The 13,748-nt window shown below is 37.3% G+C and overlaps 1 protein-coding gene across 2 annotated transcripts; it reads right to left on the bottom strand.

Annotated features, from left to right (window-relative positions):
* Positions 1-2,988: 2,988 nt before the first annotated feature.
* Positions 2,989-8,696, bottom strand: LOC147318887 (uncharacterized). 2 transcript variants are annotated; one of them, XM_086311069.1, is made up of 8 exons: positions 8,584-8,696; positions 8,368-8,441; positions 8,202-8,247; positions 5,044-5,091; positions 4,692-4,853; positions 3,750-4,247; positions 3,597-3,657; positions 2,989-3,344 (listed from the first exon to the last, which is right to left on the bottom strand). In XM_086311069.1, exons 5-8 carry the CDS (start codon positions 4,840-4,842, stop codon positions 3,278-3,280), a joined length of 777 nt encoding a protein of 258 aa, XP_086167195.1. In that variant the 5' UTR covers positions 4,843-4,853; positions 5,044-5,091; positions 8,202-8,247; positions 8,368-8,441; positions 8,584-8,696; the 3' UTR covers positions 2,989-3,277. The 2 variants fall into 2 exon arrangements, with proteins under 2 accessions (XP_086167195.1, XP_086167196.1); XM_086311070.1 differs by lacking the exon at positions 8,368-8,441 and having other exon boundaries at positions 8,584-8,603.
* Between the last annotated feature and the right edge of the window lie 5,052 nt (positions 8,697-13,748).

Genomic DNA, 13,748 nt, shown 5'->3' with positions numbered 1-13,748 from the left:
GATGTATTTAGGAGGTGCAAAATGTTTCTCGGAACAGAGTGGAACAGATCTGAAGTCACAATGATGAAAGGTGTGATCGCACCTTTTACTAAGATGACTTTTATTTGCACCCCCCATCCCCTCCCTACTGTTTCTAAACAGTCTAAGCATATAAGATGATATCTGTTAAATCTTCTCACAAATTTCTCACAAAGTGCAAACATTCCCCATTAGGACTTGTGCTTCCGAAATGTCTGGCTGTAATTATCTTCACATTAGGAGAAACATCTGTTAGTCAGACCTTAACTTCATCTGGTTCACTACCACTATTACCTTTTTCCCACTAGTTACTAGGTTCAACTTGATTTGGGGGTTTTCCATTAGGTGGTAGTACTTGGTAGCAAGTATGTTTTTAGTACCTGCTTGGCCAGGATTCCAAATGAGCCGAGTCAGACCAAAAATTTGACATCAAAAGATTCTATACCACAGTCTGACAAAAAGCTATAGACTAAGCAGCAGATATACTATCGCCTGAACATCCTCCATTGTTGTGTTGTGCTTGTGTTGCATACAAATGACATCATGGGACTTTAGGCCACATTGCTATAGTGACCCCAAGGACATTGAGTTGGTACTCGGTCATAATGACAAATGACTGAACAGGGGCGACTAGAGTGACTAGGTTCTAGTGGGAGTGAGGCATATGTGTAGAGGAGCTGCCTGAATCATATCTCCCGTGAAAGATTGATAGAGAAAACTCAAGACAGAAGAGAAACAGTGAGACCAAGAATAACAGCATTGCATTGTCTTAGTTAACTATAGTAGAACTACTAAAAGTGAGTGAGGATAAACATAGCTACTTTTTATAAAGTAGGTGTCACGGTCTGCGGGAGGCAGACCGAATGGAGAATGAGTGGAGGACTCAAGTGCGGACACTGACAAGGAGACGGAATTAACTTTAACGAAAAACTAGCCTTTATTTGGAGCTGATAAGAGAGCATACAAAAATTAAGCAAACAGGCTGAGACCAAGCTAAGAAAACTTGGAATAAACTATGACAAGACTAGAGAGACTGTGAAAGCTATGCATGCTGAAAATACTTTAAAATGTGAAGGGACACTATGAAGTCTAAAACTAGACATGGGGAGGGGAACACAGATGACACCACACTGAACACAGGAAGACGGAGGGCTTAAATACACACACATATGAGGTGATCAGGGGAAGTGGAGACACATGAGGAAACAGCTGACTGGAATGAAAATAACGACGCCATAGTGGAAGTGAAAACTAAGTACATGGAAACAAGACTTCCAAAATAAACAGGAAACAGTAAGAGACACAGACATGACATAAATTTAACAAGTACCACAGAGACATAAAACATGACAGGTAGACATGAAGCTGGGAGACTTAGAACAGAGGAGAAGACACAAAAGGATCTGCAAAACAAAGGACTAACACAGCACTCCAGGCATCGGAACACTTAATAAGATAAACAAAACTCAAACCAGAACACGAATTACAAAAAAAATACAGTAATACTAAAACACTGGGTCACAGGACCCAGTACCGTGACATCGGGGGACGCTTTTGGCGTTTTCATATAATGGCGTTCTAAGGTAGCTGGGATAGGCTTCACTCCACCCACGACCCTGGTAAGTGGAAGACAACGCATAGATAAATGATAAGGACTATTTTACTTTTCCTAGACATGAGAAAAATCAAATATCTTCAGCTCTTGATGATCAGCTTAATGATAACATCTAATGACCAAAAGAATTGCACGGGCGGTTGTTGCTGCACTGTATACACTATTTTCCTCTTTATGATGAGTTTTGCCAGCTTGTCAGAAATTATATACCCCCCCCCAATGTTTTAAATGGTTCACTAATTTTAACTGGAAAATGATCTTCAATTACAACATTATTGTTATTATTATTTATATGCAGAGGAATCATGAAGGAACAGAGACTCTTCCTTCTCTTTTTCATTATTATCACAAAAAAAGAAGAACACAAAGGGAAAGTAAAGTAAGAATGCACTAAAAGAAAGTGAACATTTTAAAACTTAAACAAAGATGCTGATGGTTTAATTCCCCAAAATTATGAGGAAGAAACACCTGAAAGGTTTGTTGTTCAATCCCTGGTTGCTGAAGTGTTCATGCCAAGGTATCCTTAAGCAAGATAGGGCTTTGGAGTTGACGTCACGCCGCAGTGCATTGTGGGATCGCGGCGCCATGCCAGTAGGCCAGAAAGCAAAACAAGCACACAGTGTTAGAGTGTTGGAATCGGGACTGCCGGGACTGAAGCTGTATCCTGTGTCTGGCCTACTGTCATGGCGGAAGGGGGCGTGGCCCACCTCCCGTGACATCACGCTCCAAAGCCCTATATTGAATGCTGATAAGTACGTGAATGCCAGATAGAAAGTACTTAGGGAAAAAGTCACTATATGACAGTGTGTGGGAATGAGTGAATTATACTTGAGTGCTCAGTCAAAGTAGAAAAGGATTTTAAAAGAACTAGACTATTATAATTACTACTATAGGGTCCAAAGTGGAATATCTCATTCAGAAAGGTCACCTGAGGCAAAGTGTAAATAGGAGCTGAAACACATGGAAAGAGGTCCTTTATAATCTGCCAACTTCAAGGACAAACAGGAAAAAAGGAATATATGTGTTAACAGTAAGTCTTAACATTTGGTCCTGAGGTTTTACTGTATAAATATCTCAGTTTAATCCATTTTTATTTCATATGAGAATAATTTTAATGGTTTGCACAGTAGCCAATTGCTTGGTTTATTTCTGATTAATGAAATACCTTTAAGTCTCCTGGTTGGAGCAAAATTTTATCTCTCATGCTTTCAGGGTTATTTTTCGTATGGTGGTGCACATGTCGTGGTGTTAAATAAACGTGAAGCAACAGGTAGTCTTCATGAAATTGAAGCAGTTTTGTCATTACTATTAAAAGTACTATAAATATATAATAACACAAACACAAAGATGCTGCAAGTCAATATTTATTGAAAGAAAAGAAATAGATGTAAAGCGTTGAGTTTTAGACTTTTGAAAAAGTAATCATTACTTTGTAGGAATTTGAGGGCTGATTAGGTCTATTGGCATTACTATTAAAACATACAGGTACAAAGCAACGGTTACTGAATGATCCACCAACCAAACAAACAAACAAACAAACAAAAAATGCTGTTTGGTTGGTAATGGAGCATGCGGTTCCTCAATCACAGCTCACGGAAGGTGGATCTCATTAGGAAATTGTAGCAACCAAGATCTCACAGCCATTTAGTCACATTCCTCAAAGAAATCCCTGGTGCGACGACATGACTTCGAGGCACTTTTCATGATCTCCCTGTTTGATTAAAACAAAAGGCAGTTATTAGGCAACACAATAATGGTGTTCAATCCTTGCAGCAGTGTTAAAGACTAAATGCTTTGGAGACGTGATTATGGCCCAACACCTTACTGAATTTTTTAGCTGTTTTTCAGTATATGGATATTATGAATAAATCAGCAAATTAATGTATCACACAATAATATGACATTTTTTCAAAGCTTTGGTTATTTATCTGACCTATTTGTGTTGTGCTTTCCAGAAACTTACTTCCAGTAACCAGTCTTGACAACACAAGCAATATCATCAGTTATGTCATCATCAGTAAAAGCTGCAAGGAAAAAAGAAACCATTTTTAATATACACAATAAAAAAGCAACATTTAAACAGTAAATCTGTGTTTGCTTGTTTGCAAGGACTCACTTGTGCAGGAGGCATGGCACATACTTTTGGATGGACATAATCCCGAATCACAGAACTCTCTGTCAGACAGCTGAAAGAGCCCGTAAAGGTTTTTGGATTCGTCATCGTCCTCACTGCTCGTTTCATCCTCGTCTTCCATTTCACTGTCATCCTTGTGCTCCTCTTCACTAAACTTTTTCCCCTTCTCACTGTGTGAATCAGCATCACGCCTTCGTCTTTTCACGCCACTTGTGCTGTTTGACACAAAGGTTGTGTTCCCTGAGCTGATGGTGGAGTTGACAGTAGTTATAGTGTTAGTAGTAGCAGTAGTGGTGCTGGTCAGGTCTATGGTTGTTGAATTGGTGTTTGTCACTGTGGCTGCTCCAGTGATCGTATTGTTGCCTCCGCTTGTGGAGGGGGTTGTGACCACCGCTGGGTTTGGTGCGGTAGGGATGCACTTGCCAAATGACTTGACTAACTTGGTGTTCAGATCAGACCTCCTTTGTACTTCACAGATAACTGCAACAAACCATTCATGTCCACAAACAAGGACAAGAAAGTTTTACTTTGGTGGCTACTTTTTCAGTTATTATCCTCTGTGTTGTAGAAAAATTTCACTTTACAATTACATTATTGATGCAGTTGATAAAGACATTTAAATAGAAAAGTTGCATGTTGCTAATATTACTTCACAAAGTATTTGCAGCTAAGATAAAGCTTTATTACTGATTCTGTATTTGCATGTTTAAAGTAAACAGTAAGTAATGTCATCAGATATATCAAATGCAATTAATGTTTTCCTCAAATATAGAAGAAGAATCAAGCAGCAGTCAACTTAAATAATTTTGTACCGCTAAGGTACAGCTTTGATCCTGATTTTCATGAGCACCAAAGTGATTTGTACTTTGACTCTGAAGGTTATGAAGATTCTTTGCTAAGTACCCAAAGCACATTTGAGCTCACCTGTTGCCAACGTTCTTTCCTTCAGTCTCCTGGGCAGATCAAGCATTTCACCGAGCTTTTCTCTGAGCTCGCATTTGGAAACGATCCGGCTCTCAGAAAAACTGGGCAGCAGAACTGCCACAGCCACCACAACAAGCAACTCGAGTTTCATGTCAGCAGTTTCTGAGGGAAAAAAGTGAAAATTACCTCCGCTTTGTATTTGTAGGTCTACAACAACAAAAAATGGTTAAAAAAATAACAACACTATAGCAAGTGAGGGAACAAACTGAAGTTTGTTTGTTTTTTTTACATAATACGAAAACAAATTATAATGACTAAAAAACGTTTTAAAATTAAATAAAAATTTTCTTACCACTTTGGTTGACCAGTTTGCCTTTTCACTGCGAGAATTTTCCCCCACCTGTGTATGTTTACAGACAGAGCCTGTGGGTTTATATATGATGCTAGGACCAGTGGGCCAGCCTGTTTTACTGCTGCGTTTGTTGTTTGGGGAGTTTCGCTTGGGAAAGGAAAATTTTTAACGCTGTCCAAACAATACACAAAAGCCCTCATGACATTAAATACTTATCACCTGAACATGACATTCAGATCTTTCATTGGCTTTAACAACATGTGACTGCATCTACGAGGAGTAACCATACTAGGAATAGACTTCTCTAAATGCTGAATATTCACAAGAGTGGAAGAGGTCTGAGGTCACAGTGATCGTGATCACTGGACACCAAAGTCAAACCAATTCATCTCTCTGTCTGCGTGACTGTTGCAGCCAAATTTGAAGTTTGAAATTTGACTTCAGTCACAGCTGTCGTGTAAGGGTAAGTCTTAGCATTTGGTAAGAAGTTAAGCTAAAACGATCAGCTCACATTATTCAAATTTTTATTTCATATGAGAATCATTTTAATGGTTTGAATAGCCAATAAAAGATTTTATTACTCTCCTTTTCTGAGTAATGCTTTGTAGGTTCTGCTTCTCATACTGGCACTCTCGTCTCGTGTGGTCTTTTGAACAAATAAGTAATAGATAAATTGAGTTTTGGCATGGCAATGAAAACATATGCAAGCATGCCACTTAAATATAGAAAACACTGTTTCATGATGTTTAGCAGGTAATGGACCCTGTGGTTCTTTGATCACAGTGTAGCAGAGATGGACTAAATGAGGAAATTATTGTGATCTTGCAAGTAGAAACTGATCTTGCAGTCATTTAGTTGCATTCTTGTGGCAACCTGACTCTGAGGTACCGCACAATCTGCCTGTTTGATTAGAGAAAGTTATATTTCACTATTTTAGTTCCTGTTATACTAAATCCATTGTATTGGATTCAGTGCCAGCACTTATGTGTACCTTCCTTGGAACGAATGTGATGTCACAATGACACTGGCACACAAAAATCAAATAAATCAGCAGGTGATCCAGGTGATTGATATATGCATTTTTTTTCCTTTTTTTTTTCTGCTCATTCTGTTGGTTTTTGTCTTTTGCCCTTCTCCCCCGTCCCTCTTCTCAGCTGTTTCTCTTTCCCTCTTTCTTTCTCCCCTTCTTTCCCCCAGTCAAGTCTGTCCCGTATTCAGTAAGTGAAAATAAAATAAATAATAAAAGGTGAATCAAATGGACCATTACGGCAAGGCTGGGATGGTCAATTTGGTAAAGTAAATCCGTTGGGCATCTTTCTTTGCCTTTAGACAACAATTCTGATGGCAAAAGAGCCAAACGGGACGGGCAAAAAAAAAAAAAATCAAATAAATCCAATCAGTAACTATAAATGACATGTTGCAAGAAATTTCCAATCACAGCTGATGGATATGGAGAGGAGCAAATATGTGAGTTATTTTATTCTGTGTCTGGGGCAAAGTTTGCTCATATTTGTCCAGCACTGACTCAGTTGGCAGAAGGGTAAAACTCAATAGTTTGTCATGATTATTTTTGCTGTGTCACTGTTTAAGCACATTGAATGGCATTACACATTTCCAGATACCCTGGAACACAAGGTAGACAAAACAATGATCTTTAGTTTCAGAAGAACCAGTTTAAATTACTCAATGTCCACTTAAAGAATAGCCTAGTCACGGTATCATGACAAGAGGGGCTTAAATGTCTTTAAAAATGTTTACTCGCTGACTTACCTGCACTCCACACATAATGTAAAGTTATTTTATTATTTATATAGGCTTACAGTATTTAACTATAAATGAGATGTTAACCTGATTAATGTCATTGTATTTGAGTATTTGAGAATTGCAGAATGTATCTTCTTCTTGAAATATTCATAAGAGTGGAACAGATTTGAGTGACTCTGATTACTCAAAGCCAAAAAAATACCTTCTAGTCTGCATGACTGTTGCAGCCAAATTTAAAGAAATTCCCAGTCACAGCTGTCGTGTATGTAGAGAAATCAAAATATCAACTCTATTATTTTACTTCCTCCCTTTCGTCTTCATTGCAACAAAGATTCAATAAAGAAACATAAAGACAAACTAAACTAACAACTATACACACACAAATCAGAAAACGCTTCAGCAGTTATAAAACCTGGCAGAGAGTTCAGGGTAAAAATCTCTAAAAGGGATCGTCCCCTTTGGAGATGGTCCTGAGGGTGGTTGAGGAAATATCTTAAGATGGAATTGTAGGTGGTTGACAGCTTTTTGCCTCCTATTTAAAAATACTCATACTACTGAAAATTGTTTAAAGTATAAATATTTCATCTTTCCTTTGAAACTTCCATTTTTACTCTATTCAACTTTATTAACAGGAAAATTTTTGTTAAATTTATCAGTTAAAGTACATAAATTCTACAGTTTTTTTCCCCTCAGTAGTCATTGCCAAATATCATATGTTGCAGTCTTATATATTGGCATACACATGGCACTTGCAAGTAAATACAAAATTCATTTTTTAAACAATGATTTCATTCATTGTGGGGGAAAAGGGGTCCCTATTATTTTACTTTACCATTTAGTAGGTCAACATGTATGCGTTAAGACTAAGTCTTAGCATTGGATCCTAAGCTCAGCTGAAAAGCTCAGTTCACATTATTCCAATTTTTATTTCATATGATAATCATTTTAATGGATTGAATGGTGAACATTTGCTTCGTTTATTTCTCGCCAATAAAATACATTATTAGTCTCCTTTTCTGAATAATGATTTGTGGGGTCCTGATTCCCATACTGGTGCTCTTCTCATGTAATGTTTTTGAACAAAGAAGTAATAGTTAGATTGAGTTTCGGCATGCCACTCAAATATAGAAAACGTTGGTTTTTTTTTTTCATGATGTTTAGCAGGTAATGGACCGTGTGGTTCTTAGATTACAGTTCAGCGGAGATGGACTTAATGAAAAAATTGTTGTGATCTTGTGACTGATCTCTCAGCCGTTTAGTTCCATTCCTGCGGCGACTTGAGTCTGAGGCACTCCTCACGATCTGCCTGTTTCATTAGAGAAAGTTATGTGTATTGAAGTATCAAGTTTCAAGCTTTGTTGTCATGTACAGATAAACAGTGTAGCCACATTTACCTGTAATGAAATTCTTGGGCTCGTAAATTACATGTTTCCAGGTAGCCTGGAACACAAGGCAGATGATAACAATGGTCTTTAGTTTCAGAAGAACCAGTTTAAATTACTCAGTGTTCACTTAAAGAATAGCCTAGTCATTGTGTGACGACAAGAGGGGCTAACTTACCTACACTCCGCACAAAATGTAAAATTATTTATATAGTCTTACAGTGAGATCATCTACAAACAGGAGTGCATGGACTGTAAAAAACAACAACAACAACAAAAATAATGCTAATATAAAATCCAAATACAGTGAAAATAATTTATAGCACATAAGACTTTATTTTACTGCAGTCAAATAAATTCAAAATTCTTGGAACAAGGATATTGTCGTGCTGACCTAGTAGGTGTGGCTGTTATTCCTCTTTTCCTCCTCCTGCCCTCTACCTGTTCGGTGCTGCTGCTTACCCATGGCCACTGATTAGACCTTGGGTGCAATCAACAACTAAGCACGGCCTGGTGTGCGCCGCCCTGCCAGGTGAGCCACATTAGAGCAATCAAGGGTGGGCGTGCCGAGTAAACCTTTAAATGCATGCAGCAGTCATTTGACCTGGGTGCAACATACTGAGAGGACGGCAAACAAAGCACTTTTCCACTGTGAGGAAGACTTTGAACAAGACAGGCTATCGGTAAGCTCTTGAGTTCACATTTTGCTTTTGCAGATGTATCTGGGACTATGGAAGCTCAGTTGTGCAAATGTTTTACGCTTAGGGAAATAGTTGCTGCATTTAAGTTTAATTATATTGACAAAAATGAATGTTTAAGTTTGAATAAATTGTTTGTGCAGTTAGTGTTCCCACATATTTATGTTAATTAATATTAAAAATAGTTACCCCAAATCCTTGGGTGGATCGTAAAACTAGTGAATAAATGTTTGGTTTTGATTTAAAGAAAATAATTCTTTGTAAAGAAAATCCTTAGTTAAAGTCTATTAAAATGTTTGTGAACGCTAAAATGTATACTTTAAAATACAATTGTTTATAAAAAAGTGTTAAATGCAAAGAAGACACATTGTGTATATTTATTTAAGAACCACAGTTAAATTAACACAGTTAACCACATGGTAAATGGCTTTACTGAAGTGTATTTTGTTATTTCATCTGTCTTCTGTGTAATTTATCTGAATGGTTAATGAAATGTTCTTTATTTTTGTGTTGAAAGGTTTTTTACCTGCTGCTAGAGAGTAATTTGTACTTTTAAAGCAGTGAGACCAAAAAACAGTAAAACATGCTCAGTTAGCTAGAGCTACTGAAGAGAAGCAAGGACAAACATATGTACTTTTTATGAAGGGGCTGCTAATTGTAAATGCAAGTTTCAAACAGCTAAATGTCAAAAAGTACACAAACATCCATCTGCTTGTGCTTGGCAAATTGATATTTGATAAACTGGAAGTTTAAATCTTACATGAAATGTCCTTAAGGTCATATGCTATCGTGGACTTTAACAGTTGATGTTGTGAAATGTCTTTAAACTTCAAATCAATGCTGTCCAGAGTTATAGTAAACTATAACGCTATATATAATGGTATAGTTTACTAAATTAATAACTCAAACTAAATGCAAATAAGTGAAATTACATTTTAGTTGATTGAAATTAAAAAATCAAAATAGACTTTAAAATATGTAAACTAACTGAAACGATTTTGTAAAAGTGGTAAACAGATACGATTATTAGTTTCTGTATTTTTTTTTCTGAAACTTACTAAATAAAAACAAAAGTAAACTAGAAAATACAAACTATAATCTGTATGACACCTCTGGCACTATGGTGGCTGAAATGCTCCAGCTGATAAGGTCCACTTTCCCTTTGCCATCGAACTTTGTGTGGCATAGATCCAAAAAACAAGCTCTAGTCTAAAATGTCCCCATCATTAAGCTATTTAAATCAAAACTTTCAAAAGGGCTTTTTTAATACCTATTCTGCTCTTGATGATCAGCTTCATGATAAAATCAAACTATCACATGACTGCAGGAATCTGGTAGCAACCAACAAAATTGCAAGGCAGCACTCTATACCTTTTTGTGACGGGTTTCACTAGTGACTTACCAGCTTCTTCTAATAGCTCAGCTCTTTTGGCTCCCAGGTGGCTCTTCAGATTTTTTGTTTCTTAAATTAATTCATTACCAAAAATTAAATTAAAACTTAAAAGTAAAACTATGTGTAAAATGAGTGAATAGTATACAAAACAGACATTATATCAGATGTTTACTATTTATATGATCATAAAAAATAAATTTTGAAGTACAAAAACAAGCACACATCTGAATTTGACAAAAAGATCCATGTATACTTAATATTTATTAACCTTTAACTGTTTTACTAGAGTGAAACAGGACAGCTTATCACAAAATAAAATCTAACATAAGAAAAGCCAAGTCCCTCAGCTTTAAGCGGTTGATCCCGTTTATTCTCTCTGTCTTTGACTGCCCTGTTTTGGAGAGGATTCTCTCTCAGGGGGTTGAAATTTTACTGTCGTCAGTCATCTTCTCAAGTTTCCAGAATGTTTTCTTTGTATCAGATGTTCTCACTCTCTCTCATTTACACGTACAAAGAAGCACAAGGGAGGGAAATGAGCGTGTGGTGTGTCTGTAACCTCCCCTCCTTCCCTTCTGCTCAGTACAGGCCAATGACTGTTTGGTGCGAACACTCAGACGTCATCACACATCATGCAGTTGACCAATCATGTATGACCTGAATAGGAAAAAAAAGAGAGAGAGGAAGAAAAAAAAAGAAAAGTGTCTCAGGCTCCCAGGCAGGAACTGATTCTCGTTATTCACTTCAAAGAGTCATCTCTGAAAGTCGCTTCATTCACACCTGACACTTCACTACGGGTCAGGAAATATACATTTTTAAATATAAATATTGTAAGTGTCCTACATGTGGTGGTGTCGTTCCAAGATTGCTGGGTTGTATGTGTCACGGTGTAGGAGAAGAGGACCCAAACGCTGGATTCAGAAGCAAAACCATGTGCCTCATATATGAAAACTAAAAGTAAAAACTTCATTATTACTTTTTATGTCATTTTAAGCAGTGCATAAGTAAATGTAACTAGTTTATAACTAAAAAAAAAATCCCTATCTTACTCTCAATCAAGCTCAAGTCAATATGCTTATGAACAAAAATAAACACCAGAAAACAGTGCAGGGCATAGGCCCATGTGAGCTTTTAATGATGCAGTCAGGTCAAACTCTACAAGGCATCGGGATACAGTGATTGTGCTTAAAAAACCTACAACTGCACTGTATAAATGTGTGAATGGACTTGCTCAAGCAAGGCAGAAAAGCCTCATGTAGACATTGCCCCACCGCACCATCATCTGAACTATCGAGGTCAGCTGAAGTTGTAAATGTGCTTTTTAAATGTCCAGGAAGGGATTGTTTATAATCTGTCATCTTCAAGGGAAAACAGAAAAGTATATGTATATGTTATGGAGCTTCCCCCAGAATTAAATTTCAATGCATTTTATCTAAGATTACAGTGTGATTGCACATTGGTTAGAGGTAGAGTGTCTACTTTCCAAGTTCAAGTGTCTACTAGTATCATCTATTAATTGAAAAGTTGGTGGTCCCTGGTTGCTGTAGTCTGCAACCAGGGACCACCATTCATTATCTTTCCCAAGGATACTTGGGCAAGATAATGAATGAACATAGAAAAAAGTGGACATAGATTTGAGCGCTTAGGCAGAGTTACAAAGCATTATAAAGGAACTAGTCCATTTAACATCTTTACGGGGGCCAATGTGGGAAACCTCATTAAGACATCATGTGAATTACTGAGGCCACCTGAGCAAAGCGTAAGAGAAAGTTGAAAGTTAATTAGTTGGTCAGCAGTTGTACAGTATATATACTGGGAATACAGCCAAATATCGTACCACACAGTCATGTAAAATTTATTTAAGCTTTTGGTTTAAGTTAATGAATTGTGAAATAAAAAGTGTCATATAGGCTTTTACAAGTCAACAAGTGCAAAAAAAATAAATAACATAAAAGCCTCTGGAATTAATAATAGTACAGAAATAATGCCTCATCTGCATAAGAAAAATTACCAGCACTGTGTCAGCACGAGAGAAATTTATTTTGCAGTTCATCTGAAAAGATGCAGTTGCGCTTTGGGATCTTTTAAACATCATTAGGCGTATTGCTGCACGCTGTCTGTCCCATCTGTGAGTGCAGAACAAGCAACAAAGCAGCAGCTCGGGGATGACGTCAAACACATGGGTCCTCTGTAGGCCTATAGGAAAACCCAGACATTTTTATCAATCTCGAAAATCCCCCCAGACGCCCCGGACAGAATGTGAAAAGAGGACATGTCCAGGGAAAAGAGGATGGCTGGTCAGCCTAAGTTAGTCAAGAAGTAAGAAGTGTTTGTGAACTAAAAATCCAGAATGTGGGATACTGTTTGTCAGGATTTGGACAGCCCAGTGTGTGCTCCCGATGCAGGGGAAACTAATTCTGCCGGGGAGACCTACCTTTGCACTTGTGCAGGCGAAGCCAATAGAAAGATATGCTTCATCCTATTTCTAGTATTTGGCTTGGAAGGAAGCTGGTTTGGAAACATATTCGTCGATGCTTTATCTTCTGCTTTGAGTTTATGTGGGAGCCCCGTCAAAAACCTGTCCATTATGTTAGCAGTGTCCACGTGTTTTTTTTTTTGGTTTTTTTTGGTGGGTTTTTTTGTTTTGTTTTTTGTATTCATACCATTTGCCATACCTCATCTGTGCAGGAGGTATGGCAAATGTCTGGATGGGCAATAACCGTCCAAACTAACTGGACATCATGAACATCAGTTCATGGGTTAAATTTTCTTTGCTTAAATTTCGTACTTCAAACAAGATACATTAAAGCTTAAAATGTATAGGGATTAATGCCTTTTTAAGTGGTGGGATTCTTTTTTGCATTCACATGGAATTCTTTCATATTTAGTTTTCATTTCCCCCCATTCATTTTCTTCTACAATAAAGTAACTGATTAACAAACAGTGACATGACAATTAAAGGAACTCAATGATTTGTTCAGATAATAAAACAAACACACAGTAGCCATAATCAAAATAGTTATGAGATTCTTTCCTGCAGTGTTGGTCCACTAGATGAACTATTAAGTGTAGGAAATTTCCCCCCGTGTATGTTTGCAGACAGATCCTTGAGTTAATAGATAATATATTTGACCCCTGACCAGCGTGTTTTCTGCTGCCTTTGTTGTGTGGGGAGTTTCCCTTGAAAAACCGGAAAATCTTTAGTGTTGACGAAACACTACACTTAAGTCCACATGACATAAAATACTTCTCACCTGAACATGACGTTCAAACCTTTCATTGACTTAAGTAAGATATGACAGCAGCTATTTGACTGTAAAGGAGTTGTGACTCTGATAAATCGGGGTATTATTGTGTTTTGGGGAGTTGCTGAGTGTATCTCCTTTTTTGAAAATGAAAATTCACACACAGATCTGAGATCATGATAATGATCATTACATTCCAAAGTCAAGCCAGCTCTTCCTCCGGACC

Source organism: Aulonocara sp. 'chitande type north' Nkhata Bay, linkage group LG11 (assembly GCF_057382095.1).
Source record: "Aulonocara sp. 'chitande type north' Nkhata Bay isolate Kocher_YH1m ecotype deep benthic linkage group LG11, A_spYH_male_GT1.1, whole genome shotgun sequence".
Lineage (NCBI taxonomy): Eukaryota > Metazoa > Chordata > Actinopteri > Cichliformes > Cichlidae > Aulonocara > Aulonocara sp. 'chitande type north' Nkhata Bay.
The sequence above is the reverse complement of the archived record's forward strand: the minus strand, read 5'-3'. Positions and strand labels throughout refer to the sequence as shown.